Raw genomic sequence first — 20,942 nt, 5'->3', positions numbered from 1 at the left:
CGATGTGAATCAATTTCTTTCGCATCTATCTTTTTGAATGCAGGATCAAGTTTTCTTGTGATTGGGGCTTTGATATAGGTCGGGTTTTTATTAAGAGGGTGATCTTCTTTCGCACGTCTCTTATAATTGGTTTTTTCTAATCGATTTAACTGTTTATCTCGCTGTTTTTCTATTTGTTTTGTGATGTCGTTCAAATTTTCAATATAATTTTCTACATAATTTTGAACTTGTTCATTATGCGTACGTTCAATGGGTAATGAGTAATTTAAATCTGCCTTAATAATTTGCATGGGGGTCATTTCTAAACTTGAGTGATTTGAATTATTATAACTTAATAAAGCTTGAGCTAATTTATTTTGAAAAGTACTGTTTTTACCATTAATAGTTCTTAATTGTTCAATAAGTGTTGAATGAAATCGTTCCACTAATGCATTCGAATTCGGGTTATAATTTGTAATGTAATGAATTTCGATTTTATGCACTTTACATAGATCTTGTACAACATTATTTATAAATTCAATACCGTTATCACATGTTATTCTATTAGGTATACCATAATGGCTGAAATAAATTATTAATTTATCTACAATTTCTAATCCGTTCTTTTGAAGTAAGGGATAACATTGTCCCAATCTAGAAAATGAATCTATTATACTTAAACAATATGTTTGACCAAATCGTATTGTATCACAATAAAGATGAGAAAAGGGTTTAGAACCAACAGGATTAGGTTTATATTGTAATTGAATTGGTGTTCTTTCGTATTTACTTTTCTGGCAATATTCACAAGAATTTATATAATTCTGAACATCTTTATTCATATTCGGCCAATAAAATTTTCTTTTCAAACTAATAAGATTTTCTCTTAATCCACGATGTATTGTTTTGGTTTCATGATATTGACAAATTCTGAGCTGTCTTTCATCTATGTCTTCGACATCTTCTAACAGAATTCTTGAAATTTTTAAATCAAAACTCTTGTAATCGAATTTCTCCTGCAAAATTCGTATAAGTGGTTTTTCTAATTCTGGTGACTTAAAATATAATGTATAGAAACTCTTTGGTCTAATATATTCTTTAATAAATTTATATAAATCGTTTTCAATGGAATTTATGGAAACAATAAATCTGAGTTTTTCTCCGAATAGTTTAATTTTTATAACATTATAATTAGATGCAGTTTGAATATTATTTGTAAATTAGATGAGTTAATACTTCTTTCTGTATAAGGTATTTCGAAAATTGGATTTTCAATATTGCTATGAATAGTTATATCGTCATGAATAATAACATTTTGAGTTTCGAAGTCAATTATATCATCTTCAATTTCATTAAAATCATTCATTTGGGAATTCAATGTTTCAATTTGATTTATTTCATTATTATCTTCTCTGGGTGAATAATATACAATCACTCTCATATTTGAATTGAAAAAAATATACTTTATCATATTGAATATCGTTGACCATTTTAATCGGTCCAAGCCGCTGGCAATGCGCGGTAATGCTAAACATTTTTCATTATTTTGTTTACATAATCTTTCGAGATTCAAAAGCGCTTGAAATACATCTTCATACTTAGGTTTATCATAATAAAATTCTTTTGTGATTAAATAGTAAATATTCCGATTATTTTTTCGGATCGCGGCAACTTCGCCTATAGATTTATTTTGAGATTTTAAATTTTCAATTTCGCCATATTTATTTTTGAAACTTGAAGCTATTCCTTTATTCATATGGAAATCCTGTGAAACACAATGTGCTAATGCAAAATTCTTTTGAGAATTGAATAAATTTCCTTCCTTTTCTTTAATGTTCGGTGAATCTTTTATATCGTTATTTTCTTGCGCCTTTATAAAATTTTCGTAAGTTAGGTCATCTTCCATAACTATTCTACTTAATGCATCTGCATTGTTCTGCGAGCCTTTTTTATATTTTATTTCATAATCAAATTCTTCAAGTTTTATTCGCCATCTCATTAGTCTCGAATTAGGTTCTTTTAGAGAAAATAGCCAAATTAAAGGTTTATGATCTGTATAAATTGTAAATTTTCTTCCGTATAAATATGGCCTGAAATGTTTACACGACCATACAATCGATAATAATTCTTTTTCGATCACACTGTATTGAGATTCAGCTTCATTTAAAGTTCTACTCGCGAAAGCAATCGGAAGATCATTGGGCGGTTGACCTTGAGATAATACTGAACCTACTGCATATCCGGATGCATCTGTAGTTAAAACAAAGGGTTCTTTGAAATCAGGATATCGCAATATAGGATGGTTTAATAAATTTTGTTCACATACTTCAAAGGCTTCAACATATTTTGGATCATTTATATTGATTTTAGAATTTTTCTTCAAGCAATTTGTAAGGGGTTTGGTAATTTTTGCAAAGTTAGGTATAAATTTCCTATAATATCCGACTAAACCAAGAAATGATTTGATTTCTTTTTGAGTTTTTGGAATTGGGAATTTATTCACAGCAGTTAATTTATTAGGGTTAGGTTTAATTCCTTCTGGAGTTATAATATGACCTAGAAATTCTATTTCAGTTTTGAAAAAATGACATTTGTCCAATTGTATTTCCAAATTATCTTCTTTAAATACTTCAAGAATATTATGGATGTCTGCTAAGTGTTGTTCTATTGAATCTGAGAAAATAACAACATCATCCATATAAACATAACAATTTTTTCCAATATAATTTCTCAATACTATATTCATTAATCTTTGAAAAGAAGCAGGGGCATTTTTCAATCCGAATGGCATTCGTAAAAATTCATAATGACCATTTTCAATTGTAAAGGCGATCTTTTCTATAGAGTCACTATCTAATTCAATTTGATGAAAACCTGACGCTAAATCGAGCGTTGTAAAATATTTCTTTTTTCCTAACTTATCTAAAATTGCATCGATTTGCGGTAAAGGGTATTTATCATCAATAGTTTTTTCATTTAATTTTCTGTAATCAATTGCTATACGCCATTTTTGTTTTTGTGATAAATCTTGTTTCTTTGGAACTACAACAACAGGAAAGGACCATGGTGAAATACTAGGTCTAATAATTTTCTTTTCTAACATCTCATCGATTTGTTTCTTAATTTCCTCTCTATGTACTTCTGGGTATCGATAAATTTCACAATGAACGGGAACTTCATCTATCGTTCGAATTCTATGTTTAATTTTATTAGAAAAATTCAAGGGTTGACCCGGCAATTGAATTGCATCCTTGTTAGTTTGTAAAATTTTCATTAATTGATTACTTATTTTGGATTCCAGATGGCTAAGGTCCACTGGTATTTTGATAGGATTTTGACAAACTTGTTGATATTCAAAAGGAACTTGACAAAATTCATTTTTTAAAATTTGATTTTTGAAATCTAATATTAATCCATACTTATTCAAGAAATCTGCTCCTATAAGTCCGTCATAATTCTTATGAAATTTATAAAGAATGAAAGGATGAAAATCGTTTATTCTAAATTCAGAAAACAATGGTAACGATACTTTTTCATTCGACGTTTCTTGTCTCATACAAGCAGTTAATGTAGTCGATTCATTGAAAATATTCTCAGGGAAATAATTATATGCAAATTTAGGATCAATCAAACAAACTGAGCAACCACTATCAATTAATAACTTACATCTAGGGTTTTTAAATTCAATAAACGGAAGCTGATTAGTATTATCTAGCGTATGATTTAGGTCAATTCGTTTTCTAAAGTAGGGTCTCGAAAATTTTGTTTGGAAGTCGAAGGTTTCGACTGAAAATCTCTATCATTATTATTATAATTAAATCTATCAAAGGATTTATTATTAGGATTTGATCCTATTTGAGTTAATTCTTCAAAAGTAAAATGTGGTTCATTAGAAACGTGTTCATTAAAAAATTTCTTTTGGGGATTTGTTGGGAATTGCGTCGAATAATTTGGACGTTTTTGGGGGTAAACTCTTGTTTGCACTGACATTTTTTCTGGTGGTGTATTAATTCTTTGGTTGGGATTTGGTTTGAAAACATTAGTATTAGTATTAGTATGTCCAAAAACTTGTTTGTTTGAGGGATAGTATCTATTCACAGGTCTCTGATTAAACTGAATAGGTTTTGAGGGGAAATTTGAATTTGAATTCGAATTATAATTATTATTCGATCTAAAATGATAATTATTAGGAATATAATTTGATCTATAATTATTTGGAATATAGTTTCTTTTATTATTATTATTATTATTTTGAAAATTATTTTTCGTCCTTCGCGATTGAAAATTATGTTTTCTACTTTTATCTAATAAATCATATTGCTCCATGTTTGACAAATAATCTTTAATTGCGTTTATGGTCTGGTCAAACGTTAAGGCATTATTAGCGATTAAATAAGTTCTAAGTTCCGTTGGTGCATTCGAAATTAACACCGTTTTAAAAATTTTCAATATATTAGTCTTATACAATTCTTTTCTTGAGCTGGCATCGTGTCAGCATCTATTCTGTAGTTAATTCTTATTTTCATCGAAATTATTTCATCTATAAAGCTAATCATATCTGATTTCTTTTCTAAGAATTGTAATTGGTGAATCAACACATCTAAATTGATTTGATCGCCAAATTTATTATTCAAAAATCTTTTCAGATGATCCCAATTATCGGGGATATCGGAGGTAGAAACTTCAGCAAGTGCTCTACCGACTAATTTTGATTTAACTAAAGCTAAACAGTATTTTTTAATAAGTTCATTTTCGTTACTGAACATACTTAAATAACTTTCTACGTTTTTTATAAAAGAATGGAGTTCGTTCTCCATTCCTGAAAATTTAGGAAGGAGTGATCCAAACTTTTCTGCAGTTGATAAATCCATTTTAACTCTAGCTACTTTCTTTTCTTTCTTACCGTGGAACTGTTTAAAGGAAGTAATATTGATAATTTTAATAATCGGTTTTTATAATAAGAAACCTAGGAAAAACTTTGTGATCGGTTTTTTATGATAAGAAACCTAGGAAAAACTTTGTGATCGGTTTTTTATAAGAAACCTAGAAAAAACTTTTATACAAGTTTTACGCTCAAAACTTGGGAAAAGGTTGATTATTTTTGGGCCAGAATAGGTAAACTGGGAGTCAGTTAGAAAGGATGGCTCACCTCGTTGATATTCCTTGTTGTGAAGTCGTCTTGGGCGCTACTCCAAAGATCAGGGCTTCTGGTTTTCTTCTCTCTGTTCGGTTGTGCTAAACGGTTGAAACCGACGTCCTGGGAAGATCGATGTTGATTGAGTTGGATTCTTGGATCACTGCAGGAACTTCTTTTCTGGCAGGAAAGAATTGCACAATCAATGTCACCAAATTTTCTTCTCTAATAGGAACGGCACAATCCCATCCTCTCGTCGCCAAATATGTTTTTCGTTGAGAAAACCACGTTTTTAAAAACGAATTTATTTACAAGGAAATATGGAAATGAACAATAGGATGAATCTAAGATGATTCTAAAGCTGTCTATCTATCTGACTGACTGACTGACTGACTGACAATAACATATTGTCTCCTATTTATAACATTATATTTTCTTATCTTAATTGACGCCACGCGTCGAACCACCTGCATTATGCTGGTGTAAGCAAAATGCAGCACACTGATATGTGAATCTAAATGAACAATACAATATTACGTCAATTGATCAGAACGGGATGGAATCCTGTAATTATATGTTTGAAATTGTTTAATTTGTTTCCTCGAAAATTTCATAATATGGAACCTAAATTATTCAAAAAAGAGATTCAATCACTTATTATTGAATGTGAACCCTATTCTATGAGAGAATTCGATTTTTTTTGTAAGAATATTTGATTCTGTTTTCTTTAACTGACATATTTCTTTTCTATGTAACAGATTCTATGTGCAAGGTTTCTGAAATATATTTATTATTATTATTATCCTCGACTTTTGCCTATACGCGTAGGATTTCTCCTCGCCGTCGGCTTCTCAGTCCTCGCTAGAAGGAACATTCACTCAATCCCAGATATTTAAAATATCAGAAGGGTAGAGCTCGGTCGTGTCCGGTCCTTGTAGTCCCCCTGGTTCTCGTCGAACTTCTGGTCGTCTTACACGCTATCCTTGCACCTGCCCTTCGCTTCCTAGGAATTTGCTCACTGTTCTTGCAGTACCTGAAAGAACATCTTTTTGCATTATATAACATATATACTCACCAAGTCCTATTCGCTTAATATTTCTCTTGAGATTTTTGGGTACTATTCCTGTTGTTGAGATGATAATTGGAATAGTTCTCGTTGATATCATTCCCTGGCGCCCTATCTGAAATTCAAGGTTCCTATATTTTGAAATTTTTTCAACCTCTTTTTGACGCATGTTGTTATTAGGTATTGCTACGTCGATGAGTATTGCTGCCTTTTGATGTTTATCAACTGGCAATATATCTGGCCTGTTATGAGGGACTGTTTTATCAGTCAAAACTGTACGATCCCAGTACAGTTTATAGCGTTCGTTTTCCAGGATGGTTTCCGGTCGGTGCTTGTAGTATGGCACTTTTTCAGAATGAATTAGTGTTATTAAAGTCGCCACTTCTTGGTATAGTATCTTTCCTACTGTATCGTGTGTCTCTTTAAATTCATTTCCTGCAAACATTTGACATCCTCCCGTGATATGTTGGATTGTCTCATTCGTTGGACACCCATAACGGCATCGATCGTCAGTAATAGTTCGATTCTTTATGATATGCTTGCAGTAATTTCTTGTTGAGATCACTTGATCTTGGATGGCTAAAAGAAATCCTTTCGTTTCTGGATACATCGCACAATAGTTCGACGCTTCAATGTCGACATGATCCAGGTTCACACTGTTGAACTCTCGTCCATGTAGGGGCTTTTCTTTCCATCTTTGCAGTTTTTCTTGGATTATCTGGTGGTTGTATGACAATTGCTCCTTGTGCAGTTGTGAAGGTGTTGATTCGTCTGCTTCACACACTACTTTGTAGATCTCTGACATGCCTGTTTTGTCTTTGAAGTATATTCGTAGGCATTCAATTTGCCCATGGGCAAGTTCCATGATGTCTAGCAGACCTCTGCCTCCTTTATTCCTCGGCAGTGACGTCTTCTCAATGCTACTTTTCGGATGGTGCTTGTATGCTTTCTTCATCAAGGTTCTCATTTTGCGTTGCAGGTTTTTTATATCTGTTTTGGTCCATGGAATGATACCGAAAGAGTATGTAAGAATTGAACATGCATATGTATTTATAGCTGTCGTCATATTCTTGTTGTTGAGGTTTGTTTTTAAAATTTTGTTGATTCTCCTAGTGAACTCAGTTGTTAAGTCTTCCTTCATTCTTTGATGGTTTATTCGTCGGTTTTGTTTCATTCCTAGGTATTCATAAAGATCGTCCGATTTCATTGCTTCTATCTCCTGTCCATTGGAGAGAGCTATCGGGTCATCTTGGATTTTTCCACGCACTACGCTCATAGAACGACATGTTATAAGTTTTAGGTTATCCATGTATATCAAATGATTGAGTGCAATAGTATTTCTGTTTCGTTTGACATTGGAACCTTTTTCAGTAGCATTCAGTTGTTTAGAAAGGGGGTTCAGCGCCAAGCAGAACCATAAGGGACTCAACGAATCTCCTTGGAAAATTACCCTTTTTATTGAAATATCTTCAGTAGTTATGTTCTCCGTAGAGAGTTCCATATTCGTTCTCCAGTTGCACATTGCATACTTCAGAAAGTTTATTGTAATTGGTTCGATCTTGTATATTTCCAAAATTTTTGTCAGCCACCCATGTTGAATAGAGTCAAAGGCCTTCTTATAGTCAAAATATGTCATAAAACGATTTCTGTGTTTTTTGAAGGCTTGGTTGCATATGATGGAATCTATTATCAGCAGTTCCTTCGATCCTAGTGCATTCTTGGAACATCCTTTCTGCTTTGCTGTCATTATGTTATTTGTCTCGCAATGTAAGTAGATACGAGATGCTATACATGATGTGATGATTTCATATATTGTTGGTAGACATGTAATTGGTCTGTTTTTTGATGGATCCGCTGTGTGTTGCATATCCTTCGGTAAAAGGTAAGTGGTCCCTGTTGTTAAAAATTTGGCATTTCCGTTGAATTACTTATAACACCATTTATTGTTTCAACTAGCCTGGCGTGTATTATTATTATTATTAAAGTAAGATATGCGTTCCATTGAAATCATCAAGAATTATCTGAGAACAATGATCTGCTTGTATGTACCATAAAATCCTGAATCTCGACGAGCAAATATAAGGCATGTTACTCTATAATTCTGAAAGTACCCGGGTAATTTCATTATTATTATTACAAATTAACACTTTCCAATTCAAACTACTCTTTGGTTAAAGAATAAGAAGGATATACGTTGCAACGCCGCTTTTCAAAGAGCTGATATCATTTGACCTCGGATTGAATTTGAGCGGTAAAGATTATCGATTTTCATTGTTTTTCATGAAATTAAGCAATTTTTGCAGAAAAAAGTACTTGAAATATTGGATATGTCTCATATTGAACGAGTACAAATGAAAAAATCCCCAGTAGAAGGTCTATTTTAATAGATATCCCCACCTACAAGGTGCAAACTTTGTGAATTTTTTTCTCAAAACTTATCAAATTATAGGAATGCGGATAACATTTTCGTAATCTGGGACTAAAAATAGTAAGTACTAATTTTTTTCGTACGCTTTTATCAGTTCTTTCCCTTCCATAGTATTACCAATTAAAGTAACATTCATCCAATTGATAATACAAACCCTTTAAACAAACCAGAACTGAGGAAAATGCTTTTAATGATATCAATTTTTCATTTCCAAATGTTGATAAATATCTATTGAATTTTTGATTCGCCGAAGACTTTGCATTTTATCTGTCAGAAATTATTTGAATATTAAATGACAATTTTGGAAACTGCAAACTTTCTCAAGAAATCACAGGTATTTCGAAATCGAATATTCATTTTTATATTATAACATGACACTGACAGTCGAATTGTCCACAGATACCACAGAAATCCGAAACACCCCGTATACTCGAAAACCGCGAGGACAATCGAAGGTTTGTAAGTTTTCCTGGGGCCTCGGGACGATTCCATATATATATTCTTGTGATTTTTGCTCTAGATGGTCCCGTTTGGGCTGTGATTTAACGTTTCAAATTCGCAAAAAAATGACGATTGGCTGTATCTATACATAAAATCTTGAATAACTCTTGTATTATTGAATTTAGGAGCATAATTATGATTGGACATTGCCCTCATTTTTCTCCGTTGAATCCAACGTAATCATAAAAAAGGGCTCTAATTTGAAAATCGAATTATAATCAAATTTTGTTTACAATTTTTGGCACAATATTTATAACACCCTGTGATGATATTCCTCAAGTTCAAGATATATATGATATTCCTACATCATTCTTGTTCGAGAAAGTGAATCGAGTATACGCATGGAATATTCACAGTGAAAATAATTCACGTAATAGCGACTATGGAAATTCTCTCTTTAATCGGTTTTTTCTTGATAGTTTTAAAACTTTTAGGACTAATACCATTTTTTCAGGAAAGTGTAATCAAGAATAAAAATCTTGATAATATCTCAGACATAAAATGAATAAAAAATTTTTTTTTGAAAAAAGTTTTTTCATTTCTTGTTAAACTGTGCAGAAGCGTCGAAAATATTTTAGCTGAATAGGGCATCATGAACAATGTCATATTCCGAATTTCCAGATTTCAAATCGGTCCTGTTCTCCAGAAACGTCTAATAGGCCGTCGAACTCAAAACACCTCTTATATTTACAGAAATATGAGCCCGAAAACGCTTTGTTTTCAAGATACAGGGAATTTTTTGTAGACCTACTCTTTATGAGTATTATACCAATTTATCGAATCTATATTGACCTTCGCTACAGATTGGGTAAATAAGTACCAAAACTTATAAGAAATTTATTCATAACTGCTAAGTTTCTGTATATTTATAATAATTTGGATTTTCTTGAGGATTACTAGAGAATTTTTCTGAAATTCAAATAATTCAACAAAGAAACAATTCTACAGAATAACAAAAAACCAGAAAGTATAGTACTGTAACAAATTTTCTTTCGGCATTTCCGTTACTCACCACTGGTAGGTAACGGAAATGACAAAAAAAAATTCTGGAGGTATGAAGCAAGCAAAATTGGCATATCACATAATTGAAACTTCAAATTGAAATATTTATGCCAAATTTAAGTTGAATAACTTATGAAGGGTAGGAGCAAAGAAAAAAAAAATTCAATTCAGGGTGTTGAAATTTTTGTTGTGGTCAAGAGAAAACAATAAAGTGTTTTGGGACTCAAAAAGGACTATTTTTTCTTAAAGTCATCCGAGGAATCTGTCATTTTTGTATGGATCTTCACTTGAGGAACACTCTTCATATAAAAAAATTATATTCTTTTTTATATTTTGCATGATTTTATGATGAGCTCTGAAATAGCATTCAACATCGAGAAATCATTGGATGCATTGACACTCTTCCATTTGCTCACAAATTTGTCATCAGTGAGTTGAACCTTGTCGTTTGAGATCAATTCCGTCTCGAACTTCGAAAATTACCTACATTTATTGTGACGAAATGATTAAGCAATTTGTACAGGAAACGAGCACTGAAGAAGAATTATAAATTACAACATCTACACTTACACCAAAAGTATATTACACCTCATATGAAATATTCATACCAACTCTATAATAAAAATCATCAGTTGTTTCATTTTACCGTAATATACATTTTGCTGTGAAAATGCAGAATTATTAGTATGAGATTTTTTTTTCGATTTCTATGGTGTAATCGATGCATTCTTAAACTGTCCAAAACGTTAAATCGTGGAAAAATATTATATTCTTCAACGGATTCCATTACAGTTTCATTTACCTTTTATCCTCTGACAACTCTAACAGGTGTAGATTTGAAATTTTGTGTTAGTTATCTCAATGCACTTACACTGATGGGTTTAAACAAAACAAGTAATCAGATTGAATTGAAGTTCATCGAAATCGAGAAAATATTGTCTTATACTCATACAGATTTAGAATTTGTAGAAAACATGAAGCAAATGAATGATGCGGAACGGGTAAACTTCTTTCCAACTTCAAAGGGACTTGGCAACGTCGCACCATACCCAATCCTATCCTTGTTGCTCAGCCCCCATTCATCATCTAGGCTGACAAAACCAGACTAGTAATTATAACTCTTCCAATAAAGACTAATAATTCTCTCTATTTGAAATTTTGAATTATGGCATTCAAAAACGTGGCCAGCTCCGAATTTCTTAGAAAAACCTGTTGTCGATCCTCCGTCTGTGTCGGCCGCGCTTTTGTATCATTTATGCAGATCGAAAGATTGAGCTAGCCGCTTTTCTGGTCCTTCGGTTCAGTGCGATCAATTCAAGTGGATGACGGTGGATATTTTCGTGAATGTAAAAGAAAAATTATGTTGGTTCAGTTGAAAAAAAGATATTGTTGTAAATAAAATCATAAGAGCTTCAAATTTCTCTGAAAAAAATCTAAAAAACACGTTGCTAGGTAATATTTTGACAAGAAGCATTGGTGCTTGCGGTAACAAAGGTCCGAGTCGAAGACAAGGTTTTTTGCTGTCAACGAATGCTCATCTGAAACTTATACTTATCTATACATATTTGTACTTACACTATCTTATGGCTAAATTTCGAAATTACCTTAATTTGCTACACCCCTGTATTCAAATTATTATCGCATCTTCCCGATGAAGTCGACACATTTGTATTTAAAAACATTTGATTGACCGCGCCGACACACATTTTGATTTTCTTGTTCCCTTTCGATTTCGAGCTCATGAAGAATGCCATCCAGTTGATTGGAATGCCAATACGTAGCCCTTAACACATCGCTACCTTGGTCAATTGGTTACTTTGGTGCGAGCGAATAGTCGATATTTACAGTGAAAAATATAAATTGTGACCGCTTGATCTAAGTTAAGGTTAACTTCAAAATTAACTGTTATTGTGGATAACAATGGTTTTTATGTTTAGTTTTGATTATTTCTTGACTTGGAGGCAATGACGTTCATACATATATGTTATAATAGGAAAATTTGATTGGAAAATTGAACTCAGGGCAAGATGATCCCCTAACTTGTGTACAAGATGATCCCTGGGGATCATCTTACACCTCGATTATTTTACATACTGTTTGAACTACTTAAGGTTCTAATAATTTTCAAAAAAGTATATCTATATATATTTTTACAGTACTTGAAATGATTACCTATACAGGATGAATTCAGCAAAAATATTGGAGAAGAAAATAAAAATAACGATAAAATAATAAAAATAGGAAAGCTGCTCATAAAATCAAGACACGAGGAAAAGCACTAGCCAAAAGGTCATTTGTGGAATACGAGTCGTGTGATAAAGATGACACAGAATGTTTATTCGTACAGAAAAATTTTACTGTGATACGAATGGTAGAGAATGGATCAAATGCTTCAATCATGTGGAAAATGAGGTCATGTAGACTGATCTGGCATTGATAGTGAGGATTCGAGTGAATTCATGCATTTGCGATATTTGCAAAACAACTTCTTCCAAAAAGCAATTGATAGATATTACAGAAAAGTGAGAAAAATCAGTCAATTCTTTATTGATCATTAATAATCTTTTTATTTTGTTTTTATTTTATTGTTGAAACCACAATTCAGAAAATAGTTTCGGTTTCTCTTGTAAAATTATATGTTGATTAATAGTTGTTTATTCAATTGATGATCTAACTTATATTTTATGCCTCAATAAAATGATTTCATATTCTCTGCAGATATTTGTTTCTATCGAAAATATTGGAGCTAATTAAAAATGGGGTAAGATGTTCCCTGGGGTCATCTAACCGATATCACAGGGATCATCATCACCGGTATAAGATGATCCTCTGGTAAGGTTTTGGGAAATCGAAAATATTTCGAAAAATCTTTTATGACTGAATATTTTGACTTGGAATATGAAAAGATGAATACTTCTAAGAGGAGTATACGTTTTCAGTTTTGCACTACTCGAAGAAACTAAGGAATTACGTCAATTCTTGCTCAAGGGGATCATCTTGGGCACCTTTCCCATATAGTAGGAAATCAGATCGCAATTATGCGGAGAGCAGTTACCCAAATATATTTGTGTCAATACTGTAAACATCGTGTGTCAATCTTCATAGAAGTTTTCAATTTCCCACAGAGAATCCAGAAGGACTGTCTCGCGTTGGTCGATCCACGTATAATTTTGTTGAGGGCCACCAGGACTATTCTAGGAGAATTAAGCTGAAGGAAGTATTAAGAGAGTCTTTCCTATGCGTGTCATTCATCGCCGCCATTTTGTTCGTATCATCTGTCCTATCTTGATGTCTTTTGGAATTTTTTTGGATACCCGAATTTAACTTTGAATATCATTGTATCAATGAATACTCATTGTGATTGTTCACCATAGATAAGGTAAGGATTGAAACTGTAAAAATCTATAACTCTTTCATTTCCTTGTTTTTTTTTTGTTCGAATCGATTGAATTCAGATTAGTCCTCACATTTTTTTTTCAATTGAAGAAAAATTTCAAGAATAAAAACGAATATATAGAAGTGATGTTATCAAAAGAAGTAATTTTGAGAGAAAAGTATTTGAGAGTTCGGAGTTACTTAGACTGTATTCCTTTTGAGAGGCGTTTTATGACGATTGAAGTCGAATAGCCTGAATCACCCTTCAGTCACGTGAATCCTTAAATCGAGGTTAAGTTAACAAATAACTATTTTTATTTTTCGCGTTAAAGTTAATACGTCTCCAACAATTTTTTTGTATTCATTCGTAGATTTTTTTTTGATTCTTCATCAAAATAACTCGAATTTTGGGCTGGAACATTCACCTGAGGAGAAGATCCTGAACAACGGCTCGTCAAGCATTCTTTGTCACCGTATCACGTTGTGTCAGTGGGAAGAATCAAAATCCATCATCTTATTATTGTCTTATTATCTGAAGATAAAATCAAAACTATAAATATGAAGTTTGGTAGTTCAAATGAATCAACGTCAACAATTAAACAAGGAAATACTGCCGTCAAACTTAGACAGATTGTAGCGTGCTACATTTCAAATTTTATATATTCAACTGAGTCAGACAGTTGATGGAAATCTGGGCGTACGCCAATGCGTATCTTCGTGCATATGTACTCGATACTTCGAAATTATGATATCATTTTCTTTTCTAGTTTCTTCGAACGTACATATATCGATAATTATCGCTGCAAAATAGTTATAATTGTTTTTCTCTAGTTCATTCATAAAACCCTGAAAAAAGGGGTAAGTTGTATATTTTTCTTATCGTCATTATTTGATTGTTGTATACGTAATATATATGAAAATTTTTGATATTCAGATTTAATTTGATAAAGGAATGCATCCGCCATTTTAACATTTCATCATTTTACGTGAAATGAAAATTTTTATTCTTTATTTAAATATAATTTATTATAATCAAATATTTTTTAATACCTATTATTGATGTTTAAATGTAACTTCGTTTTAACTATCGTGAATTTTTATCTTAAATGAAGCATAATAAGTTATAACTCAGTTTATGAGTATTTTCACAAAACTTTTATGTAGAGGATGTTTTTCGTATCTATTATTTTTTACATTTTTCGTTTGTTACATTTTTGAAAGAGATCTTTTCTGAAACAATCTACATATGATTGCCTTGAGATCATCCTTTTAGTTTCTTATCTCATTTGGCAGTCATTTTGTTCAAGCGATAAAATAAGTACATGAGTATTAATATCTTTTATGTAAACTTTGGTTGTTTCAGAAACAGAAAAGCCATCACCTTAATTTGGCTTCTTATTAATTTCTGTTCTCTGATTTTCAGTTTTTTTTGGTATATTTTCTTTGCTGAATTCCTGATTGGTTCTTGATAAACGTTGAATGTCGTGAATCAAAAAATACAAACAAACAAACCTGTTGTCAAATCGAAGACATCAAAGAATAAAAACAATAAATGGTCCATTATGGGAAAGGCAACAGATAGCAATATAAAGGCTATTCCTAGAAGAGTATCTATTTTTGTTTCAAGGATCAATATACAAACATCATCATCGGATTTCATAAGCATGGTGGAGCAGAATTTTGAGGAGGCTGTATGTACCCAGTGGCAATCTAAACAACCTGAATACTATCATTCCTATAAAGTCTCTATTGATGCAGAAAATCTATAAAAAGCCAAATCATGTGATATCTGACCGAGTGATGCTTATGGGTCTGTTTTTCCACAGGAAAACTGCACGGAAGGAACAAACATGACCAACAATAAAACTAAAGATGATACACACACCTTCCAAGTTTCACATTTGAATATTCAGGGACTGAGTCCCCATAAGGTAAATGAATGGGACCTGTTTCTCATGAAAAATAATATGTGTGATGCGATCTGTGTGACAGAGCACTGGCTACCGTTGGGGGTTGCAGACACATACTGCTCAAGTGGTTGGCACGTAGCTTCAAATTTCTCAAGAACAAGAAATAAACTTGGAGGTACGATGATTTTATGTAGAAACCATGAATACGAAGTCCTAGAAAAAATAGTGGAGTTATCGGTAGAAGTTGATTGTGAAGTAGCTGCTATAAAGAAACAGGGGTTAACCCTGATATCAGTTTATCGTTCACCTGTAGGTAATTTTAATAATTTTATGAATATGATTGAAAATGTTTTAACTTTTGTGAATATTGATGATGATCTTGCTATTGCAGGTGATTTTAATGTGTGTTTTAATGTGAATAGCAATAATGTACTGAACAGGAACGCAGAAGTACTGTTGGAGGTCTTTCAATCGTACGGTTTGAAGCGAACAATATATGAGCCAACAAGGAACAATAACTGCATTGATAACATTTTTGTAAGGTATTCAGGATCGAGCAGTTTTTTCCACAAAATTTTGACAGTAGAGTTTTCGGATCACACAGTGCATTAATATCCCAAGACACTTAGCACTGACTAACTATATTACCAAAAACAGATACAGACCCTTAACTCTTTTTAACTAGGCTTTTGTATGATGCACAATATATTGAGTGAACAAGATTGGACTTTTATATATGATGATTCATTGTCACCCAGTGATTGTTTTGACGCTTTTCACAATCGGTTCATAGAAATTTTCCTCGAATCTTTTTCAGAGGTTGATATTGAAACCAGAACAAAAGCGACTCTGGGGTAAAATGGTCTCTGGTGACATGGGAGCGATGAGGGAGAAAGTGAGACTTTACAATGACATGTATAATCACTTTAGAACTGATGACATAAAGTATGTAGTGTATGTAGTATAAAGTACGTAGTGAGTACAGAAAAGCTTTGCGCATGGCTCGAATGTCAGCAAATGATAAGTTCATATTGAAATCAAGTAATCCTGGCAAAAACATGTGGAAAATAATAAACAGGAAGAGACATCCTGAGGCAATTCCACCTATATCCCTATAAGCTCTCAGGATTTTAATTCTTATTTTATTTCGTTACCCCATGAACTTATAGATAATTCGCCAAAAACGGGAATTACCGAACCTAGGAATTTTACAGAGGCAAACTACCAATATAAAAATGGTTTTCAAATTTCAGGAAGTGTCTTTCAATAATGTAAGAGATGCAATATGTTCCCTAAAGGGTAGTTAATCGAGGGACTACTACGGATTATCAATATCACTCCTGAAAAGGAATATAAATCATATAGTGAGGCCCCTCACTAGAATGGTGAACCGTTGCATTAAGGAGGGAGTTTTTCCAGATCGTTTGAAGGTGGCAAAAGTAATCCCTATACACAAAAAAGGTGATAAGAATGACAAAAAAAAACTATCGACCGATTTCGTTACTTCTAATTTTCTCAAAAGTCTTCGAAAAAAAAATCCGTAATCAGGTAATGAACCATTTCGAGAGTGAAAATTTCTTCTACAAAAATCAAATCGGATTTAGAAAGAAATCGAGAACTTGTGATGCTATATTGCGTTTTGTTGAATATACGCTTAACTGTTTTGAGAAGGGCTTGCTTTCACTATCAATATTTTTAGATTTGCGTCGAGCTTTCGACTGTGTTGCCCCGCAGGCTCTTCTAGACAAGCTGGCAAAGTATGGGTTTGATGAGTTTAGTCTTAGACTAATTATGTCATATTTGACAGACAGGAAGCAGAAGGTCTTTTGCAATGGTACATGGTTTGCAGAGAGTCTTGGGGTACCACAAGGTTCCATATTAGGACCCCTATTATTCATAATTTTTATGAATGATTTCTCCTACTTCATGGCTATGTATGAACACCTACTGTGGGCTGAGGACTCTGGAATTACAGTGGGGTTTACTCAATTGTAACGTTCAGTACCTTCTTATTATAGGTATCAAACTATATTTATTTAATAAGGCCACGTTTTATTTTATTTTATACTTTATTAAAATCTCTTAACTTCACCGCTATAATGTTGTCTTTCGACTGACTCTGTCGCGCCACCTAATGGCGGTACCTCACCCCTATATGGGAGAGGGGATTTCAGCTACTGAGCAACTCGGAATATAGGCAATCAATCATACATATTAATGTTTGATAAGTTACTCAATAACCTTACATCCTCTCCCCCAAGTTGGTTCACAACAACTCCTATCATTTCAACGAATCTATCACAATTCAAAATTTGCATATCAAAAATATTAAATACAATTCTATGATACAATGTTCTATTTAATAACTAAAATAATTAGTTGACTTGTGGTACAACACCTAACCAACATGGTTTCTCAATTTTTAATTGCCTTAGTATCTCGTCATTTTCCGTAGCTACAACGAATTCATTGATTCTTTCTTCAGACATTGGTAATGATTTAGTTATACTATGAACTCTTAAATCCTCGACTTCAGTGACAGATTTATCAACAATGCTCGCTCGTGACAAAGCATCAGCTATGTGCATTTCCTTTCCTGGTAAGTATATGACCCTTAAATTATATTTTATTAACCTATCCTCCTGAGTCCAGACATAATATTAAAGGTGATATAAAGGTGATATTTGGGATTTCGGTTCATTTAACACTGAAAACGTCACAAAATTTTTTTGAAAAATTTCATTCAAGGGGAAGTACAAAAAAAATAATGTCCAATGAGATGGACATCAGGACGATATCATTGTAGATTATTATTCAAATGAAAATTTCTGAAGCAATTATTGCTACCTGTCAAGCACAAAAATAGGGTACATTTCTCACAATAAAATTTAGTTTTCAATTTGCAACCTGGATTTTTACATCTGCGTTCTTGAGTTCACTCGCCACAATTGGTAGATGTAGATTTTTCCCTTTTGAAGCAGATGGGGAGGAAACTTGCGAAACAGACATGTGGAAACTGTTTCTGGTTATTATTGATGGTAATTTATTTTCAGTGGCACTCTCCAGGTTTGCAATTTCAAATAGATAATTTGCATAAGAAATCGAGAAATTTCGAAATTTCTGCAGATCTGTCACCTAATTTTTTTCTATCGTTTCTGTATAGAATCCACGAGTTAGCTACTGCCAAGTCCATTAAATGAAGAATAGTCTTCACTGTCCACTTTTTTGTTCTGGTGCTGATACGATAATAACTTATCATTCTGTCAATCAGATCGATTCCCCCCATGCAGGAATTGTATTTGCTGACTATGTTCGGTCTTGGGATGTTTATGTATTTGGTTTCTTTTTTGGACCATCGCTTACACTCGTCTTGAGGTTCTACTTGTAAAGCCGTAGAAGCAATCAGAACACTTTTCATATCGTACCAATGTACCACCGAAATTTTTCCGTCTGCCCTAACTGACATTTCTGAAGAACCTCGCCCAAGTCTTGCCATTGTCTTTTCAGGTGTTAAATGCACACTCCTGGGAATTCTAGATTTCATTATTGTACCGGTGACTGTCATCTTTTTTTCCAACATGTATTCCAGAAGCGGTATTGTGGTGAAGTATCTGTCAATGAAAATATGCGTTCCTTCTTTCAAGGTTTCAGTTAATCTGATAACAGATGAAGGGCAGATTCCTAGATTTTTAGATTTCTCATGTAAAAAAGTGTTTTTTCCTTGATAAATTTCCAAGTCGAGAATAAGCCCGTCAGGGGTCGCACAAACAAAATTTTTCAGTCCCTCAGGATTAGGCTTACCTCTAATGAATTGCTTCATTCTGCAAACTCCAGTGAAGGGAATCATTCGTTCATCGATGGCAACTTCTGAGTATCTCGGTAACATCAAACACCCCCTCCGAATACGATCAATTAGAGGACGAATCTTGTACAAGCGGTCGAGCGTTTTTTCTTGAGGTGTGACATTGTTATCGATCACTAATTTCAGATTATTCCTAATCAAGAAATATCGATCCCTGGTCATTGCAGTAGCTATTGCACTAACTTTAGTTGTTTTTGCCCAGTACATTCTTACTTGGGGATAGTTCAAACATGACATCAAAATTGTAATAGCTATAAACTTTTTAATTTCTGGTAATATTAGATTCATTGATTTTCCCTTCTCTTCCAAAAATTTCACATTCGTGCAATCACAAATATTCTGGAGAATCTCATCATCCAGATACATTTTTAAATAGTCCTGAACTTTCCAATCTCTGCGAGATTCGACGTTGTCAACAGGTTCTTCAAACACGAAGTTTGGTGGAATAAAGTTTTTCAATATTTTCCAATTCATGCGGTTTCTGTTATAAACCCGTTCAATAGTTATCCTTTCTCTAATCACACTTAGCGGCTCGTCATCAGAATCTTCTTCAGACAAAATGTCCTCAGGAGCGTCCTCAATTTCCTGGATATCTTGCTGAATCTCGAAATCAACTTCATCATTAGAAAAATCATCTAATTCTAAGTCTGAACAGTCGGCATCCAGAAGTTGTTCGATTTTTTCATCGTCTACTCCAAATCTCAGTCGTTTTTTCGTCCCGAAAATCGCTGAAAGAGAAAGTATCGTTATGTGGAAAAAGTTTGAGTATGACCTACTGTCCAACTGGATGGACAGGTACAAAAATAGTCATTTTTTGTTCAATAACACTTGTAGTAAAAAAAATGATTTGATTACATTCTTAGAATACTAATGCAGTGACACAAACAAACATCACACATAAAATAGGAAAAAATCAATACTTACAGTCAATAGTTGTAGGACGAAAGGCGGCCATCATGAACAAAATTTTCATAAACAAATAACAGCGCACTGTGGCAAAACAGCAAAACAGCTGGGCATGCAACGCGTTTGTAAATTCATCCAATGCGTTGGACCGAAGGATTTACTGTCGTAAATTCACTACAATATTAATAATACGCTTGAATCTGGATGTCCAACATATTGGACATCGGGACTCAGGAGGCTATACATTAATCTTTGTAACCTTGTCGAAATCTTATTGATATTTTTCTTAAAAATGTTAACCAACGGTTTATGATCGGTGTTTATAATGACTTCTCTACCGTACACTAAGTAATTAAATTTTTCAACAGCATAAACTATAGCGCAAAGCTCACGTTCTATATTGGCATATCTTTTTTCAGCATCGATCAATGTGCGGGAGGCATATGCTATTGGTTTACCTTCTTGTAATAAACATGCACCAAAACCATCCAGACTTGCATCGCATTGTATTGTCAATGGTTTTGTTGCATCATAATTATTATTATTATTACATTGGATACAGAGTTGAGTATAAAACTATAGAACTCTTAACAAAATAAAACCTAATGTGAAAAAAATAACACCAAAACAATTCAGGAAAAACAACACATATTGAAACATCCGATATTTGAAAATATATTTGACTTTATTCAAGAACTCTTGTCCACCAGATGTCGAACCCATTCTTGAACACGCTCACCGACGCAGCTCCAACAAAATCATGCGTTAGTTGATTCCAA

At 33.0% G+C, this 20,942-nt stretch overlaps 1 protein-coding gene across 1 annotated transcript; it reads right to left on the bottom strand.

Annotated features, from left to right (window-relative positions):
- Positions 1 to 17,556: 17,556 nt before the first annotated feature.
- LOC123676481 (piggyBac transposable element-derived protein 3-like) lies at positions 17,557 to 20,383 on the bottom strand. The gene is made up of 2 exons (XM_045612383.1): positions 20,182 to 20,383; positions 17,557 to 19,985 (listed from the first exon to the last, which is right to left on the bottom strand). Exons 1-2 carry the CDS (start codon positions 20,228 to 20,230, stop codon positions 18,472 to 18,474), a joined length of 1,563 nt encoding a protein of 520 aa, XP_045468339.1. The 5' UTR covers positions 20,231 to 20,383; the 3' UTR covers positions 17,557 to 18,471.
- Between the last annotated feature and the right edge of the window lie 559 nt (positions 20,384 to 20,942).

The sequence above is a fragment of the Harmonia axyridis genome, chromosome 3, assembly GCF_914767665.1.
Source record: "Harmonia axyridis chromosome 3, icHarAxyr1.1, whole genome shotgun sequence".
NCBI lineage: Eukaryota > Metazoa > Arthropoda > Insecta > Coleoptera > Coccinellidae > Harmonia > Harmonia axyridis.
The sequence above is the reverse complement of the archived record's forward strand: the minus strand, read 5'-3'. Positions and strand labels throughout refer to the sequence as shown.